The sequence below is a fragment of the Benincasa hispida genome, chromosome 5 (genome assembly GCF_009727055.1).
Source record: "Benincasa hispida cultivar B227 chromosome 5, ASM972705v1, whole genome shotgun sequence".
In the NCBI taxonomy this organism is placed as follows: domain Eukaryota; kingdom Viridiplantae; phylum Streptophyta; class Magnoliopsida; order Cucurbitales; family Cucurbitaceae; genus Benincasa; species Benincasa hispida.
In genome coordinates, this window is record NC_052353.1 from 64609376 (window position 1) to 64626536 (window position 17161).

General features: G+C 37.0%; 5 protein-coding genes across 7 annotated transcripts in view; 1 reads left to right on the plus strand and 4 right to left on the minus strand.

The window, feature by feature from the left end:
* Window positions 1-489: 489 nt before the first annotated feature.
* LOC120077965 (ABC transporter G family member 10-like) lies at window positions 490-2713 on the minus strand. Its single transcript, XM_039032103.1, has one exon. The coding sequence runs from the start codon at window positions 2680-2682 to the stop codon at window positions 871-873; it is 1812 nt and encodes a 603-aa protein (XP_038888031.1). The 5' UTR covers window positions 2683-2713; the 3' UTR covers window positions 490-870.
* A 780-nt stretch (window positions 2714-3493) lies between these two features.
* Window positions 3494-6801, minus strand: LOC120077966 (protein trichome birefringence-like 42). Of its 2 annotated transcripts, none has more exons than XM_039032104.1 (5): window positions 6666-6801; window positions 5324-5751; window positions 4992-5166; window positions 4715-4899; window positions 3494-4561 (listed from the first exon to the last, which is right to left on the minus strand). In XM_039032104.1, exons 1-5 carry the CDS (start codon window positions 6699-6701, stop codon window positions 4081-4083), a joined length of 1305 nt encoding a protein of 434 aa, XP_038888032.1. In that variant the 5' UTR covers window positions 6702-6801; the 3' UTR covers window positions 3494-4080. The 2 variants fall into 2 exon arrangements, with proteins under 2 accessions (XP_038888032.1, XP_038888033.1); XM_039032105.1 differs by having other exon boundaries at window positions 5324-5843; window positions 6666-6797.
* On the plus strand, window positions 6699-8049 carry LOC120077967 (phospholipase A1-IIgamma-like). The gene is made up of 2 exons (XM_039032106.1): window positions 6699-7319; window positions 7400-8049. The coding sequence occupies exons 1-2, from the start codon at window positions 6735-6737 to the stop codon at window positions 8009-8011; spliced, it is 1197 nt and encodes a 398-aa protein (XP_038888034.1). The 5' UTR covers window positions 6699-6734; the 3' UTR covers window positions 8012-8049.
* Window positions 8050-8133: 84 nt separating this feature from the next.
* LOC120077968 (signaling peptide TAXIMIN 1) lies at window positions 8134-8956 on the minus strand. Of its 2 annotated transcripts, XM_039032108.1 has the most exons (3): window positions 8842-8956; window positions 8564-8726; window positions 8134-8439 (listed from the first exon to the last, which is right to left on the minus strand). In XM_039032108.1, exons 2-3 carry the CDS (start codon window positions 8671-8673, stop codon window positions 8316-8318), a joined length of 234 nt encoding a protein of 77 aa, XP_038888036.1. In that variant the 5' UTR covers window positions 8674-8726; window positions 8842-8956; the 3' UTR covers window positions 8134-8315. The 2 variants fall into 2 exon arrangements, with proteins under 2 accessions (XP_038888036.1, XP_038888035.1); XM_039032107.1 differs by having other exon boundaries at window positions 8564-8914.
* Window positions 8957-10814: 1858 nt separating this feature from the next.
* The window catches only part of LOC120077728 (uncharacterized protein HI_0077), a 9301-nt gene continuing 2954 nt past the window's right edge, over window positions 10815-17161 (minus strand). The window contains exons 4-7 of the mRNA XM_039031700.1: window positions 11811-11994; window positions 11629-11710; window positions 11465-11534; window positions 10815-11358 (exon numbers count right to left, since the gene is read on the minus strand). Coding sequence (XP_038887628.1) covers window positions 11287-11358; window positions 11465-11534; window positions 11629-11710; window positions 11811-11994 — 408 coding nt within the window. The 3' untranslated portion in view covers window positions 10815-11286. The remainder of the gene's footprint in view (window positions 11359-11464; window positions 11535-11628; window positions 11711-11810; window positions 11995-17161) is intronic.

The following is a 17161-nucleotide window of genomic DNA, read 5'->3' on the forward strand; positions in this document are numbered from 1 at the left end:
GAGGCGGATCGAACCTCACAACTCTTAAAATAAAAGGTCATTTCTATTGTCACTTAATAAGCACATTTTCAAAAGAAAAAAAAAATCTTACTCACCACTTTAAAGGTTATGAAAAAATATTCACCACGTCAAATCTCAATTAAATAAATATATATACTCAAACTTCCTCATTTATTTAAATGACAAAATTACAAAAAAATATTTTCAAATATAGCAAAATATTATAATCCATCAGAGATAGATAATAACAGTCTATTAACGTCTATCACCGTGATATTTTACTATATTTATAAATATTGTTATTTATTTTACTATATTTGAAAACAACTCTAGAAACTCAAGATGAAAATTGCACCCTAAAATAATTTGATGGCAACCTAAAAAGAGAATTGAGATCCAAAAGTCATTGTACTTTTTTAGATCACCGTCATAATCATTTCAATCTCAAATTTTATCTAAAATTCTAATGAAACAATACATGCCAAATACAATCGAATTATGCTACACTGAATAGCAATATTAACTTAGTTAATAGAAATGTGTTTCCAATAATTATCCAAAATACACAATTTTGTGTCCATCAGAATATAGTTGATAAGAACATTAATTCCCATCAAAAGTTGGCTCCAACTAAAAGAAAATTCAAAACAAACAAAAATTTAAAGGAGAGATGGAAAAAACCCAATCCTTAGAGAAGAACATACAAACTAATGAAGATAGAATTATTAAAGAAATGAAACAAAGTTATGTTAAATGTAATATAATTCTGAGTGAAGAAGCGCTTTCACCAATTCATGTGTAGAAGATTTCCAAGAAATAAACATCCATGGAAGTCGAATGATGAACTTGATTCAAACCCATTTGAAACCTTCATTTTCTAGCCGTTCGAGATCTATACCCCAGAATCAGAAAGCAAAGAACTCGGTAACCAAGAATGAAACTCAACAGAGTACCCAAATGACTCCATTTCTGCGATTGCTTAAGACCTCTATTTCTCAAAAACTCATCGCCATGAAGAACACAAACTCCCTCTTCTTTGATCAAACATCTCCTCTTCTTTCCATTTCCTCCATACTCGTTTATCAGAAAGCATTCAAATGGGTACTTGAACAGGCTCAAGTAGTGCATGAAAATCCAGTATTTGGGGATTTCTTCTTTCGAAATGAAATACCCAGAAAACAGAAACGAAGACCCTAAAACAGTTCCAACGAGAGAAGTTCCGATTATGAAATTAGGAACCAGAGCGCTGAAACAGGCGATGACGGAATTCGCCATCAAGATGACAAGCCAAGCGACGAGGGAAAAATAGAGAAACCCTGGAAGTTCTCTCTTCAATCCAACCAACCAGTAAACTGGAATGGCGTAGAGAAGAGCGATTGTTAACAGGAAAGGAAGGAAAACGAGGGTATCTGCTATAACGTAAGAACATACTCTGTAAGCTCCTCTTGAAGTTTCTCTCATTAGAATTCTTCTCTGCTGTAAGTAAATGGGTAAGCCTTCTGTTGAGGCTGACATTAAGAATGCTAAAGTGAAGGCGAAAAACCCTAGTTGGGTTTGTAATTTTAGGTTCTTTGAGTCTGGTTTGTTTGTGAAAATAGTTCCTAGCACAAACCCAATTACCATTGCTTGTATTGTTCTTGATAAGAAGAGTTGCTTTGTTCTGAATACATTGATGCAGAATCTCTGGCCTAGAATTAGGATTTCATTTGCTATTGTGTTCATGAAAATGGGGTTGTTGCTATGTTCTTCTAGATTACCTGGATTTGTATTTGTTTTCATGTCATTTTCAGTTTCACTCTCTTCTTCAGTGCTGACTTCGAGCGATTCTGTTATTTCCATGGCAAATTCAACTACGTTTACTTGTCTAGGAATGGAATGACCTGATTGTCTAAGACGCTGCTCGAGGAGCTCGAGGGAACCTTGGTGAATAATAGTTCCTTTGGCTAATAGCAAAATTTGATCGAAAAGTTCAAGAATGCGAAATCCGGGTTGGTGGATGGTTAGAATAATGGTTTTACCTTGATTTGTGGCCATGGCTTTTAGAAGCAAGGCTACTTGAAGAGCTGAGTTAGAATCAAGTCCTGAAGTTGGTTCATCAAGCAAAAGAACAGCTGGATCATGAACCAGTTCAACCCCAATTGAAACTCCTTGCTTTTCCCCTCCTGAAATGCCTCCCCTTGATGCATCACCAACTCTTATATTGGCAACATGCTCGAGACCAAGCTCCTTCATTATCTCCCTCACTCTAGCTTTGACCTTGTGAATCCCACCATATAGCCTCAAACGAGCGCTGAACATGAGGGTCTCTTCTACTGTAAGAAGAGGAAAAAGATCCTCCTCTTGGATGACATAGCCAGATATTCTTCGAAAATGCTTTGCATTCATCCCCATTTCGTTCACAAGGACATGGCCACAGACTTTGTTAAGTGGGATCATTCCTGCTAGTATGTCCAACAATGTCGTCTTTCCAGCCCCACTAGGACCAGCAATGGCTGTGATCTCCCCTGGCCTAGCCTCACAGTTTACATTCTTCAAAATGTATGAATCCTTTTGGCTTTCCCTGCAGAACCTGCAATTGAATTTGTTGATTGGGCAAGGTAGTTTATAAGAAAGGTTCTTGGTCTTGATTTTGAACGAGGTATCCTGGCAACTGAAGTTAGGTGACTTGATTGATGATCCCATTGAAACACAAAGCAGAGAGGTATAGCCTGTGAAAGATAGGAATTTTGAAGAGTTCAGAAGGTCTGCCTAGAATGGCTCTTATAGGAGAGGAATAGTGCAAGAAGTTGCCTTTTTGTAAGAGTAAACATCACAATGAACGGCCTTATTTTACTTGTGCTAAACTGTGTGCTCGAATCATTTAAACAGCATGAGATGCAAATTGGCTCAACAACCACTAAATCAGGCTGGAGGTCAGTTACTTCATTAAGAAGTTACCTTTTTGTACTGCATTGCAGTATCATCAATCTGAAGAGGTACTCAATGCTTTTCAGGTGAGGTTTTTGACCCAGTAAAAGAACTCTAGTACATTTTTGCCTAATCCCATGTGAAAGCAAGCTTTGCTGCTATTTTGAAATGGGGGACCTATTTAGTTGGTTCTTGGTGTACCAGGAAATTGCAAATAAATTTGGGCCCTTGATTTATTGTTATCTATTGTTTCTTGAGTCGAATTCAGGGTAAATGAGAATATTGCAAACTATCCCAGTGAAGGACCTGGCATCTTTCAAGCATAGTTCACAAATTACACCTTTAGCTTGTTTCGGATCTTCATTGGAAATCTTAGGCCATTCATGCAAATGAACAGCCACAGTGAGAACTTATTGCTAACGACGTTGAAAGTTGCTTCAATGACCATGAAAAAATCAAGTATTGATGGAATGTTAAGGTCATTTATTAGTTCTTAGTAATTCAACTTAGCTTTCAACACATAGTCATGCAGCTTCAATCTTGATCATAGATACAAATTGAGCATTTATTTCGTTCTCTTTGAATAGGGGTAAGTTAAGAAGTCTCTTCTCGCCAATAGGACCAGCAATGCAGCTTTGAGGTGGGACCGTTGCTATGATTTATATGGGGCAGTTGCCTGAATCATATTTGGGTAGAATATAGTGAAAGATGGTGTAAGTAAATCATGTTGGAGAGGGTGAGGCCATACGACTGTGATGAAATAACATTGACAATACACTAAACTTACTAGGAAGATAAACATTTTTTCTATTAGCAAATGATTCAGATCAACCATCTTGCTGAACAGATGTTACCCTCTCGGACAGTTCTTTTTTTACTATTGAAAACATTAGTTCAAAATCTTGATTGGAAGTGTGAAAGGACTTCGTGATCGAATTGGTCCTATAAAAAATGAATGGTCTTGATCTTGGAATAGTTATAAAGAAAGATATGATTTACTAGAGGTCAAATGCTGTCTGAAATCGCTGGTAGGTCGGAAGGATTTTGACCACAGAAGCTGCCGAAAAGTAATTAAACTAGTGAAGAGGCACAGTGATGAATCTCTGGTCTCAACTGCTTAACCAGCTCTTTCCTCCAGTCATGAGTCATGTATAACAATGTTTGACTGAACTGTTAGGAGGAGTCTGATACAATGCTAGCATACAAGAGCCTGTTCCAAGTATCAGGCAAACCGGGCAAACACCAGTGGCTGCAATCAGCAATGATCTCTTCTTTTCTCCGTTTCACTGCTACCAAGAGCTTTCCCTGCTTTTTTGCATAAATTGATGGATGTGCATCTCTGCGATACTGGGATAGCTTTGTTATGTTCAAATACTTTACCGGGGTTTTCATTCTCTTGATTGTTCTCTCAAATACTTCAATTAATGACTCAGGGAATATCTCTTGGTAGGACTCATCTGAAAACGGTTGGGTTTCATTGTAGCACCATTGCTTCCCCTTGTGTTCTGGCGATATACTTCTAAAGAAAACCACTGTTTTATTCCTATCCACGTTTTGATCAATCCAATTTGACCAGGTTTTCATGGCTGCCTCAAGTGCCAACTCCATATCCATTGTTTCTACCATCTTCCCATCATAATGAAAGTAGTCCCATCTGCAAAATTTTTCTCTAAGTTAATCTCTTGGTTTCTCAGAGATGAAATGAAAACTGTTCTACGTCAGAAGCTTAAAAATACTTGGCTCTGATTGCTTAAATAAGTCAGCTAGAATGTTCTTGTTATGTAACAGAAGTTCTACAAGTACTTACGCTTGTAACTTCCCCTGATGCACCCACCAATGACCAGTATTGAACACCATGATATTTGCACCGTACCATTTCTTTGACATAGCTGAGAGTTTGCCAAGCTCCAATATTCTGGCACCATTTGCCTCGTCGACTTTTAGTTCCACCAGAAACGGACTCCAGAAAAACTCCACAGAACAATTGTATTCCTGAGGTTATCATAGGCGCTGTTACTTCAAAGTCACATTATAGTATATATGAAAATACAAGAAAATGTACATGGAAAAGCTCGGCTAACTGCCTTTGCTTTGAAGATCTTGTAGCTGCCACTTTTTACGTCGACATAAACCTGAGAGGGAGGTAAAGCAGAGTAGAGAAGACAAGCAAGAGATTCCCATTGGTTTCTGTTAAGTGAGTCCCCAGCTATGATCATTCTCTTTCCTCTGAGTTTCTCTAACATATCTTTGCTATTAAACCTTCAAAGTTTATGATTAAAATGATTAAGTTTATAGTAGTAATTAGCTTTAATGCCACTACTAGTGGCTGATACAACACTTCCACGAATCAGTATTGGATAAAAATGTAGTGGAATTTGAATAGAAATTGAAGTGAAGAGCTAATCTTTAAGATCACCTGGGCACCTTGCACCCAGCGGCTTCCCAGTTCAACTTCTCATAGCCAAAATCTCGTCGGCCATTCCTTCGGCAGCTTACTTGGTCACTAAGAAATGGACACTTAGTTTGATCGTAGAGAGGACTTGCCTTAGGATCATAAACCCACTTGCCATCAAAGATGTTGCAGCTTTTCTTCTTATGCTTATCATACTCACTGAGACGTGAAGTATCATTGGGCTGCAACTGAATGCTAGCTGCAACATAATAGTCCACGAGGCTGAACGAAGATGACAATGATGAGGTCGAGCTTCGAAAAGTAAAAAAGTTCAGAGTCTCGTGGTCTTGACCAAGCAAGAACATTAGGATGATAATGCTTGTGAGGCTTGTAAATGTGCAAAGTTTCCATCTCTGGTTAATGGTGAAGCTGCTATCCATTGCTTGATACCTCTACTTCCCACCAGAAGTAAGAAGCTATGTTATTTTGGGAGTTGGATCAGAAGGTGAGGCAATTATAGCAAGGCACTACAAGTTTGTAAGAACTGGGCAAGTTTTAGTAAAAAATGCCTAACTACTCTTTGAGAATTTGCATCCCACTTGTGAAATATTGGTGGGCAAATCACTTTTAGATGACTAAAAACATGTAAAATTTGAAGCGATAGGATTTGACAATGGCCATTTAAAAATATATAGAGTGCTTGAGATTATGTCGATATCATTAAAGGAAACATGTTATCTTTGAGAGTTTTAAAGTAGTAGCAGAGTGGTTGACTAAAACCACTTGAACGGTAACTGCTCAAACACCGGCAAATAGCACAAGATTTAGGTAAAGCTTATCTCCTCAACTCCACTCTCTGGCGTGGTGGGTGCATAATTAGATACAATAAATTTCAGCAATTATCTTTTAAAGCATGGTTTATTACTTGCTTCTTCAGGCTTGTACGTCAAGTTGTCAACTAATCCTACTATGCAGTAGCCTTGACTTTCTTTTAAGAAACAGCTGAAAGGGGTTATTCATCTTCAACCGTATACATATATATATATTTTTTTTCTTTGGGCTTGAGAGGGTGGGGTATTGGACAAGAACCAACCAGACAACAAATCCATGATTTTAAAGAAAGCATCTGAATTTTTGTAATGTACAAACAATTATAGTAAGTTCCTTGATGTTTTCTTTAGCTAATTTTAGGTTTATGTGCAGGTGTAATCCAGGTGGGAGCATGGAAATTCAATCACTGACCTAATTCTAACATGTTAGCCACCTGCCAATAATGGATGAAAATGATGATCTGAAAACATGGCGTTTTTGGTGCCCAACTTTTTTGTTACCTACCTAGACACGTTTTTTAGCCATATATTGTTACCTTGTGTACTTCAGAGAATTGAGAATAGGAAGGCATTTACGACGGGAGAGAGTTGGCACGTCTGAGAAAATGATAGGCAACATAGCTACTAGATGGAGGTTACTCAGTGGGGAGGATAACTGGAAGAACCTCTTGGACCCTTTAGACATCGATCTTCGACAATACATTCTTCACTATGGAGATATGGCACAGGCAACATATGACAGTTTCAACTCGAACAAGTTGTCGAAATTTGCTGGGGACAGCCATTATGCAAAGAAGAACCTCTTCTCCAGAGTTGGTTTAGCTATTGCCAACCCTTACAAGTATAAGGTCACCAAATTCTTCTATGCAACTTCAGGGATTGAAGTGTCAGAAGCGTTTTTGTTGAAGTCTCTTTCAAGGGAAGCTTGGAGCAAAGAGTCCAATTGGATGGGATATGTTGCAGTGGCGACCGACGAGGGAAAGACTGCATTGGGAAGAAGGGACATTGTAATTGCTTGGAGAGGAACAATACAAGCATTGGAATGGGTTAATGACTTTGATTTTCCTCTTGTTCCTGCCTACAAACTATTTGGAGCAGCTAATGATTCTCATGTTCATAGAGGCTGGCTTTCCATTTACACTTCTCAAGATTCTCGATCACCTTATAACACTAACAGTGCAAGACAGCAAGTAAGTTTCAATACTTTCAGTTTCATATATATATATATATATATCATCACTAACTATATATTCATCATCTAAATTATCAGGTTCTATCTGAAGTTGAGAGGCTACTAGAAGAATATCAAGATGAAGAGATCAGTATAACCATAACAGGGCACAGTTTAGGTGCTGCCCTTGGAACCCTGAATGCAGCAGACATTATTGCAAATCAGGTAAATAAGAGGAAAAAGCAACCCCAGAAACCCTGCCCTGTAACAGCCTTCTTGTTTGGCAGTCCACATGTAGGAGACTACAACTTCAGGAAGTGTTTTAATTCCATGAATGATCTTCATCTGCTGCGAACTTGGAACAAAGCCGACATAGTACCGGATTACCCACTGACGGGTTATGTGGAAGTCGGAGAGGAGCTGATAATCGACACACGAAAGTCAAAGTACTTGAAGAGTCCTGGAAATTTCAAGAGCTGGCATTCTTTGGAGGCTTATCTTCATGGGGTGGCAGGAACACAGGGAAATGAAGGTGGATTTATTTTAGAAGTGAAAAGGGACATAGCACTTGTGAACAAATCTTTGGATGCTCTCAAGGATGAGTATTTAGTGCCTGGCTCATGGTGGTGTACCCAAAACAAAGGAATGGTACAAGATGCTGATGGCTTTTGGAAGCTTGAAGATCATGAAACAGATGATGAGGAGCCTTAAGAACTGTTTTCTGTCATTCTCACCCCTAAAAGCTCAATATGTACATAGAATTTCTATCCTAGTAGCCTCACAAATCATAAAACCAGCTTCTAGAGAATAAAATTTGCATTCCAGAAATATTGTAAAAGGGAACTTCAATTCTGTATATTGATTATTGATGAAATAAACAATCAATGGAAGGCTATTTCAGTGAAGCTAAGAACATACAGATCTTCATATTCATATCAAATGCAAATTTTACACAAACAAGATAATCACACACTATAATTCTTCTCCCACTTTCCTTTTTGATAAATATGAACAATCAACAAGGAATCTGAGAAGTGAACCACTCCATGACATGAATTGGGGCTTTGATAAGCTCCAACGCAAGCTCCACTATCACCGTCAAGCACAAACAACAAGGACATATGCAAGTAAGCGTCAATCTGCAGCAAAAAAAAACAACAGAAAACAGAGATAAATGGAAAGGGAAACAGATTGAGAAGGAAGAAAGGAACTAAATCAAAAACACCCAGAAGCTAAAAATGAAAGGGGTTCTGAGAAATTTACCCCACAATCCAGATTATTACGCCGATAATGGAAAGGAGAAGAGAAAGGAAAGCAAAAGGCAAGCCAAGCAGGAAGCCCAGTGGCCTACAATCGCCGTCTCCACAGCACATCTTTTGGTTGTTCGTAAATTGTTTCTCACTTTTTCCTTAATCGAATCGCTTTGCTGAAAGATGAAAAAGATGCTCAGGAATTAGAATGTGTAACAAATGGATTGCGTGTTTGTGAATGCGATTCTTTGTGTTGTTTTAGATTTTAATGAAGGGGTTTGGAGTTTGGACCAAAAAGTGTAGAGATGAGCAGAGTCTAATAACTTTCGCACAAAGCCAGTCTTAGATGACGACGGAAAGGTTTCCTTTTCCAATAAAAATTTCATTTTTATAATCAAAATTTTGTATTTCCCAATTCCTTTTCATTTCAATGCCAATAATACAGAGTGGTTAGAGCTTGGAGTTGCCCTCTGGCCCACTCATTTCTTCTCGAGTAACTTTGTCCTTTGATCTTAATTTACTTTTTACAAAAATTTCATCTTATAATTTTACGTTCCAGATACAAATTTATTAAGAGACCATTATAAATATAAACATTAGATCTAAAGTATTAGCATATATAACATAATATAAAAAAAATTACAAATATGACCAAATTTAAATAGTTTATCAATGATAGACCATATTATTGGTAGAAATCTATTCACTAGTATGAGTACTTTGCTATATTTGCAATTTTTTTAAAATGATGTTATACCCTTGGTTATTATTCCTAAAAATATTATCAATTGCAATTATCCATTTATTAACTACAGACGTATTAACTCCAAACTTAATAACTTCACTCGATTGGTCAAACGCCTTCCGTTAATATCCTCAATAAATAAATAAATAAAATCTAAAATAAATTTTACCATTTTACTTATGTCATTGTTTAGCTAATATTTTCGAAATAGCCTTTTTTTTAATCTCCTCCTCCCTTATTTTCTCCTTTCTCCCCATTCTTCTTCTTTTTTTCACATGGAAAAGATCACGACCACAACAGAGAGATGTATGTCATAATAATGATAATACAACACTCATATAAGCTTGGATGCTTGAGCATCTTCACTCCCAACAGAAGAAAAAAAAGGTTGACATCAACCACTCCATTGAGGGTTGCTCACGATGCCTTTTTCCCTATTTCTGAGGCCTAACGTGTTTGCACCCAAGAAAGTGAGAGCGAGAAATCCAATCTACATATGCAATGTTCTGTCTTGGTAATTTTACCCAAATATGGTATAAGCAAAAGGGATTTTTTTTAAAAAAGCAACGGGACAAAATCTTAAAATTTAGAAAAGTTCAAATATCATTTCAACCCAATATTTTGGGTATCCGTGTGATTATCCCTTACACTTGGCAGATATTGATTTAATAATTTATATTATTTTATCCTGTGTTTCGTAAGAAAAGGAAAAACACGATTCGTACACTCGGAATTCTAAGAACATTTGGACAGGTTTTTGCTTTGTAAAATAAGAATCAATAAATTAATTAAATCCTATACATGGGTGCTACCCAAAATTAAAATAACCGATGAAATTGACTTAATCAACCATTCATCTTTTGGTTTGATTTTTTCTTTTTAATATATTAATTTAGATTAATTACAAGTTTAGTCTCTAAACTATAGAATTTGTTTTATTTGATTTCTAAATTTTCAAAAGGGTCTAATAGATTATTAAACTTTTAATTTAATATTTAAGAGATCTCTAACATAATTCTGACAGTTAAAGTAGCTCTTTCATCTGAGATCGGAACTTCAAATCAAATTTGATTCAAATGAATATTTATGCAAATCCCGAAATTCTAAACTCCCATATGCAGAACTAGAATTAAAGTGGGAGAAAGCTTCTGTTACACCAAACAACAGAAAAGGCCATACCTTTGTACATCCCATTACCTATCAAATCATCAAAGAGGACAAACTTTATCCGAGAGAAATTTCCAAAACCGTGTGCAATAATAAAGATAAAGCTCAAAAGTCAAAATAGGTTTCTTCTCTAAACAACTTTGTTGCGGCAGCAAGTCATATTCAAAGATTTAAAGTTCCAAAATAGTATAACTCAATTAATAAAACATCAATTATCATATCAAAAGTTGATGGTTTGTTCTCACGCCAGAAAGCCACCGACGTATCCATCCATTCATGACCGAGACTATCATCCACAGGGCAAATAGATAATTCAATTCCATGAAACTGAATCAAAAGAGTTTCTAAGTTGTGCTTTTCATATGTTTCTTCCCAAAAACTACGGATTCAAAGGGATGATTTAAAGAATAGTACATAGACCAATGTGTATTCTTGGTCTTGATGACTCAGATAAAACAGAAAACTAACTATATAAAACTATACTCCTCAACTTTCATTCACATTAGAATTAAAACACGACCGTCGTTGACTTGGGCAGGTAGATTAAATTGTGTTTATTTTCATATTTTCACATGTATATAACCATAATTTACAGGATTCGGAAAAAAAAAATGATAGATCTAGAGATCTTCAAGCAGTTCTACATTAGTCTGGGGACGAATTGATGCTCTTAATCTTGATGACTGAGATAAAACAGGATACTAACCATACAAAACTGTGCTCCAGAATCATTAAACTTTATTGGGTTCTTAGCGATGCAGCAATCAATAACAGCAATGGCAATGTACATTCCCAAAACACCGGACAATGGTGAATTGCACATCTCATTCTGAAGGCCCATGCAGACTGGAGTTCTTGCACTCCATGGATATTAAAGAAGTGAGCCTATCGTAAACCTGAAATAACAGTGATACCAAAAATTCACCGAAACAGAACAAACACTTAAACATGGTTCACAAAATTACAAGCATATTACATAAAGTAAGATTAATGATCATGTACCACAGATAGCTGTTCATTTCTAGCGCTTCCACTTGACTCATCCTGTACATTCGTGTTTGATATGTCATACCTATAAAGTGTGAGCAGTAGTATATTGTCACAAGAGCTACAGAAAAGTTGGGTGAAGAAAAATTCGACTATAAGCAGATGGGAAGTTTTCATACCAATCACGTGGAAAGCCAGCTTCATCTCGAGCTGAATAATTGAAAGGCCCTTTTAGTTCCACGTTGTATTCTTTTAACAAGTCTGTATTGGTGCCACCAAAGATGTTATCCAGCATTGCAAGCTTTATGACTTGTATCATTCAAATGAAATAGTAAAAACTGACGGGATGATGGATATGAACCTCTAAAAGTCGAGCATGGAGCACGTGCCATTTTCTGACAGACTAAGACGAACCAGTAGACGCCAACAGCTACATGTGCAACTTCTTCATCAGCAATTCTAGCTACAATATCAGATGTTCTATGATCCCCGAAGCCAATTAGTTTCTTCACTAGTCGGGGCCCAGCATCAAGTCCTCTAGCCTCCTGCAGAATGTGAGATAAAATACATTGTTAGATGATATAATATTAAATTTACCTTTACCTATAAACTTAAGCTTTTGGATCAACTGGTGATTTAAGATGGTACCAAAGCAAGTGGTCTAGGAGGTCTTGTGGTCAAACCCCTACAATGTTATTTCCTCCCCAGTTAATATTGATTTCCACTCGTTACATCTTCAACATATTACAAACCCACAAATGAGGGAGTGTTAGATGATATAATATTAAATTTACCTTCACCCATAAGTTTAAGTTTTTTGGTCAATTGATGATTATAGATACATATATGCATTTTTCATAGAAGAAAAGCAATAGCAACCAGAACGAGCTAATGTATTTTTACTGAAACAGACCAAAATCTGCTCGACTGCTCGTTTGCTCGTCTACTCATATCCCGTGACCCACTCCATTTGTACCCTCAATCAATATTTTCCTTCCTTCAAAGCAACATCAATGACCAAGAGATAGTACCGATTGGAGAAGTTTTTGTTGTCAATCCATTTGATCGGATTTACCCTTTTTGTAATTTCATGTTATCAATGAAATGTTAAGGTTGACCAAAAAGATGCATCAAGCATTGAAGCAACGATCATTCTAGGAGAATACAAGTAGTCACTGTCATCCAATAAAGATTCCCCTCCAATCTCCGTGGGTGAATGCAAACATAAAAGGTTAAATTATAAGTTTACTCCCTAAATGATGAAATTTGTGTCTATTTGGTCTCTGAATTTTCAAAAGTGTCTAAGAGATCTCTAAACTTTCAATTTTGTCAAATAAATCTTTGAATCTTAAATTTTGTATCTAATAAATCCATAAAGTTTCAATTTTGTGTCTAATAAATCCCCAACTTTCAAGTTTTGGTTTAGTCCCAAAAAATTCAATTTTTTTTAAATTAATTGATCTACTAGATTATAGATTTGAATTTTATGTCTAATAGAATCTTAAACTTTCAACATTGTGTAACGTTCAATCTGGTTAGAGAATTATTTGACTCCCTAAAATGATCCTCTTCTCAAGAAAATTTTTAGTATTACAGTAGTGTGAAAAACTTTACATACGACCTCCATTTATTATTTGCCATAAAAAAATATTAAAAGTGGTGTGGGAGCTTGAATTAAAACAATATATCATTTAATAATGTATTAAATAGTAAATTGAAGAAGTATGTACTATTAAAGTACCTAAAAAGTTCTCCCCTCTCCTTCATCTTTCACTGCTTCCAATCAGTTAGTTTTGAACTTTAATGAGCTAATAAATATTGCTCTATCATTAAATGTACTGTTATCTTCTCTCACAGGTTTCACGATTTTGTTCTCTCTTCTTTATTGCCCCTTTCTTTCAAAGCAAACTTAGCAATAAAAATCCCATAAGAGTCGTCCCTGTTCTTTCGTCTGACTCCTTGTTTTTACTAACTTTCATTTCAGTTAAGTCTTTCAAGCCTCCTTAAAATTTTTACAACCGTTTTTCCCCAATAAAGCTTTCTGATTTTATTCTAGCCTGTTTGTTAATTTTCTTCCACTTCTTTCTCTGATCTACATTTAAGGCAACCTACTGTTCAACTTTCAGCCATGTTTAAGATTAAATTAGCATCCACCTTTTCCACTACCTTTTCCACTTCCTTTTGGTTTGAATTTGACAGTTCCTCTTCCATAGTATTTTCAAAAGCCATTTCTTCTAGTAATCCTTTCCTTCACACCGGGTTATTCATCCTCATCTTTTATACTTCCCAGACTTTCTCTCCCCTAAATAATCAAATCTCAAAGCAACATTGGAGGAAGGATTTTTTGCATTCTAATCTGAAGGAGTTCCATATATTTGTGTACTTTTTCAGCCAGCAATCTCAATCATCGAGTCATCACAACTTGCATAATAAATCTCTCATATTTTGAATGCTCAATGGCTACTTCAGCACGGATAAATCAACAAATTTTCCTTTTAATTTCTAAACTAGCTTCCAAACAATCAATCATAACGGTAGTTCGATGAGCACATATCATAAATCCTTATCACCACCTCCCGTGACAAGTAAGGTATTTCCCCTCAATTTGATTTACCCTTCATAACTTGGAATTATCTCTATTTTTCCATGCTTCTGTGCATTCAACTTTCAAAGTTAAAAGAAGCTTCCTCATTTTCATTCATCCTTTATGCTTGCATAAGAATCAACCTCTTCCTTAATCCTTACTAGAACATCTGAGCAAAGCCTTGCCGACGAGGAATGGGTTTGACTTACAATTGCTTTGATGCCTCCAAGATTTAGCGTCCATGATCATAGAAATATAGCTATGTGATTACAATGGTAATGGCCCACTCTATATCTGCAAATTTCTATCCTTTTCTGAATTTATCACCTTTTTTATTCCTTATTGTTTTTACCCAGAGATGCTTTTTCCCTCACCCACCATCTGGGCAAGGGTTTTTTAGTCTTACTTTTCCGAACAAACTATACTGTTCAAACTGCTGTTCTCTTGGTTATTCACTGTGGTTCTTCCCCATTTTAGAAATTCTACAGCTCCGTAGTGTCAAGACAGATAGACCTTAGTTTAAACTTAAAAAGGTACAACCAAAAGCAAAAGTCAAGAAAACTCTCAAATCAGGAAGAAATATCTTATACGAACTAAAGATGCCCTAATGAACTCTCCAAATGTTTACAAAGTACATTCATCAAAGATAAAAAGTAATCAGTCATATCTCCTCCCCACTTACTCAAAAAGACACCAACTAAGAGAGAAGGTAAAGGTATAATGTAGTTGAGATTGAGCCCAGAAAATAATTGAGTCCGACGGGTGGATTTGATTAGTATACCATTTGCTTATGACAAAGACCAAAGGGATGCCTAACCAAAAACATAAGGGGCAGAGCTTGAATAAGTGAAGCAAGCATAGGGTAGCAGCCTATTACTTACTATTGAAAAAGAAGAGAAAGAAGACGACACAAGGAGTTTACGTGGAAAACCCTAATTCAGGGAAGAAAAACCACGATAGAAAAGGACTTATTATTTAATGTCATACCTACAATAGACCCAACCTCAGATATAAATAGAATGAGGTGAAACCCTAATTTAGCAAATATAGTATAAATTACAAAAATGCCCTTAGGGCTAATTCAACGTATTTCAACACTCCCCTCAAGTTGGGGCGTAGATATCGGCAAGACCCAACTTGCTAATACAAGCTTCAAACGTCTGTCTCGATAACCCTTTCGTAAAAACATCTACAACCTATTGGACTGAAGGTACATAGGGAATACAGATAGCTCCGCCAAGTTACCAAATTTCCCCATACAAAGGTATAGTATCCTGAGGTTGACCTTCTATCAGTCACAGATCCGGCCCAATCTGAGTCAGACTATGCCTCGATGCTCCGTGTGTCATGTTTTCTGAACACCAAGCCCTTCCCAAGGGTGGACTTCAGGTATCTCAAAATTCGAGTCACAACTTCCATGTGCTCCTCATAAGAACTCTGCATGAACTGACTTACCACACTCACAGCATAGGAGATGTCGGGCCTAGTATGAGATAAGTAAATCAGTTTTCCTACCAAGCGTTGATACCTCTCCTTATTCACAGGAGCTCCTTCCGAAATGCTTTTCAGTTTGCTATTGACCTCAATAAAAGTGTCAATAGGTTTGCATCCAATCATTCCAGTTTCCTTTAACAAGTCCAGAGTGTACTTCTGCTGAGATACAGATATTCCTGCTTTTGATCTTGCCACTTCCATCCCGAGAAAATACCTCAAACTACCAAGATCCTTGATTTCAAAGTCGGGTATGGTCATCTATGAAAGTTACAAACCACCGTTTACTAGACATGGTAGAGATGCTTGAGGGACCCCAAACATCACTGTGGACCAGGTGAAAAGGCTGGGTACGTTTATAGGGCTGAGAAACAAATGACACGCGAGGTTGTTTAGCACATATACAGACATCACAAAATAATGAAGAAACATTCACATTATGGAATAAATGAGGAAATAAATATCGCATATGTTGAAAACTAGGATGTCCAAGACGAAAATGCCACAATAAATAATTTGTTTCAGACATAGTAAACGAAGATAAAAGACTAGTCCTAAACAAGCTTCTGGAGAAAGCATCTACAGAAAGGAAATATAGGCATCTATCATATCGGGCAGTGCCAATTGTCTTCCCCGAGCTCAAGTCCTGAAACAAAGCAGTATCTGGTGAGAAGACAACTCTATAGTTCAAATCTTTTGTTATTTTGCTTATTGATAATAAGTTGTAAGAAATTTTGGGCACATGTAAGACATTTTGCAGAGTTAATCCCTGAAATGGTGACAGTCTGCCTTTTCCAGTAACAGGAGTGAAGGACCCATCCGCAATTCGAATCCTCTCATTTCCAGTGCTTGGATAGTATGAGAGAAACCAGTCGGATGAGCCAGTCAAGTGATCAGTAGCTCCTGAATCTAGAATCCATAACTCATTCCCTTCAACAAGGAAACTAAAAGATTGAGGGTTACCTGATTGAGCAACTGTTCCGATCTCTATGCGGTTAAGTGGACTTGCAATACAGTCAAATATCCACAACTCATGGCATTCCCTCAGGAAAACTATTTTAATTTGTTTGGGACCAAGAGAAGTTAGGGTTTTGCCATTCAGCATTTCTACTCCCGTGAATCATCCTCCCTGCAGAATTATCCTATAGTTCCAGATAAAAAATTAGTAGGTCAAGGAGAGATAAAACATTGCTAACGGATTTTCTAAATACATCGGAAGAATCGATGGCCATTCAATTTGGCTCCAAAGGCGGCCATTTGGTTGCTGGAGAATAAACCCAATTTGTTGTTGGAGTTCCCCATAGATTCAGATCATGGAATTTTTTATCCAAAATCATGGGATTTTCTTCAACGGAATCACTCCATTCGGAAACTGAGGTTGAACTGAATACACATGAGGAAGCTGTTCCACCTGCGTACTTTGACAGATAAGCTACTTCCGGAAGTCCACCGACGGCACAAGTTCGGCAAACCCGTGACGGCGCTGCTCCCAGACGGCTGCGATGGTGGGTAAACGGACACAAGGCTCGGTGATCAGCTGCGATGTTGAAGAAATCGCGATCGATCTGGACCAACAACCGGTAGCTGAGGCAAAACCCACGATTGTCTGGTGCAAGATGCGGTTCTGTGCGACGCCG

Bases quoted from the DNA above. Each gene is read 5' to 3' on its own strand.
- LOC120077965 (XM_039032103.1), bottom strand. From the start codon at position 2,682: ATGGGATCATCAATCAAGTCACCTAACTTCAGTTGCCAGGATACCTCG.
- LOC120077966 (XM_039032104.1), bottom strand. From the start codon at position 6,701: ATGCCTTCCTATTCTCAATTCTCTGAAGTACACAAG. The intron at 4,900-4,991 runs GCAGTTAGCCGA...TGATAACCTCAG, and splicing joins ACAAGATCTTCAAAGCAAAG to GAATACAATTGTTCTGTGGA. The intron at 4,562-4,714 runs GTAAGTACTTGT...AAAATTTTGCAG, and splicing joins CATCAGGGGAAGTTACAAGC to ATGGGACTACTTTCATTATG.
- LOC120077967 (XM_039032106.1), top strand. From the start codon at position 6,735: ATGATAGGCAACATAGCTACTAGATGGAGGTTACTCAGTGGGGAGGAT. The intron at 7,320-7,399 runs GTAAGTTTCAAT...CTAAATTATCAG, and splicing joins CTAACAGTGCAAGACAGCAA to GTTCTATCTGAAGTTGAGAG.
- LOC120077968 (XM_039032108.1), bottom strand. From the start codon at position 8,673: ATGTGCTGTGGAGACGGCGATTGTAGGCCACTGGGCTTCCTGCTTGGC. The intron at 8,440-8,563 runs GTAAATTTCTCA...TTTTTGCTGCAG, and splicing joins GTAATAATCTGGATTGTGGG to ATTGACGCTTACTTGCATAT.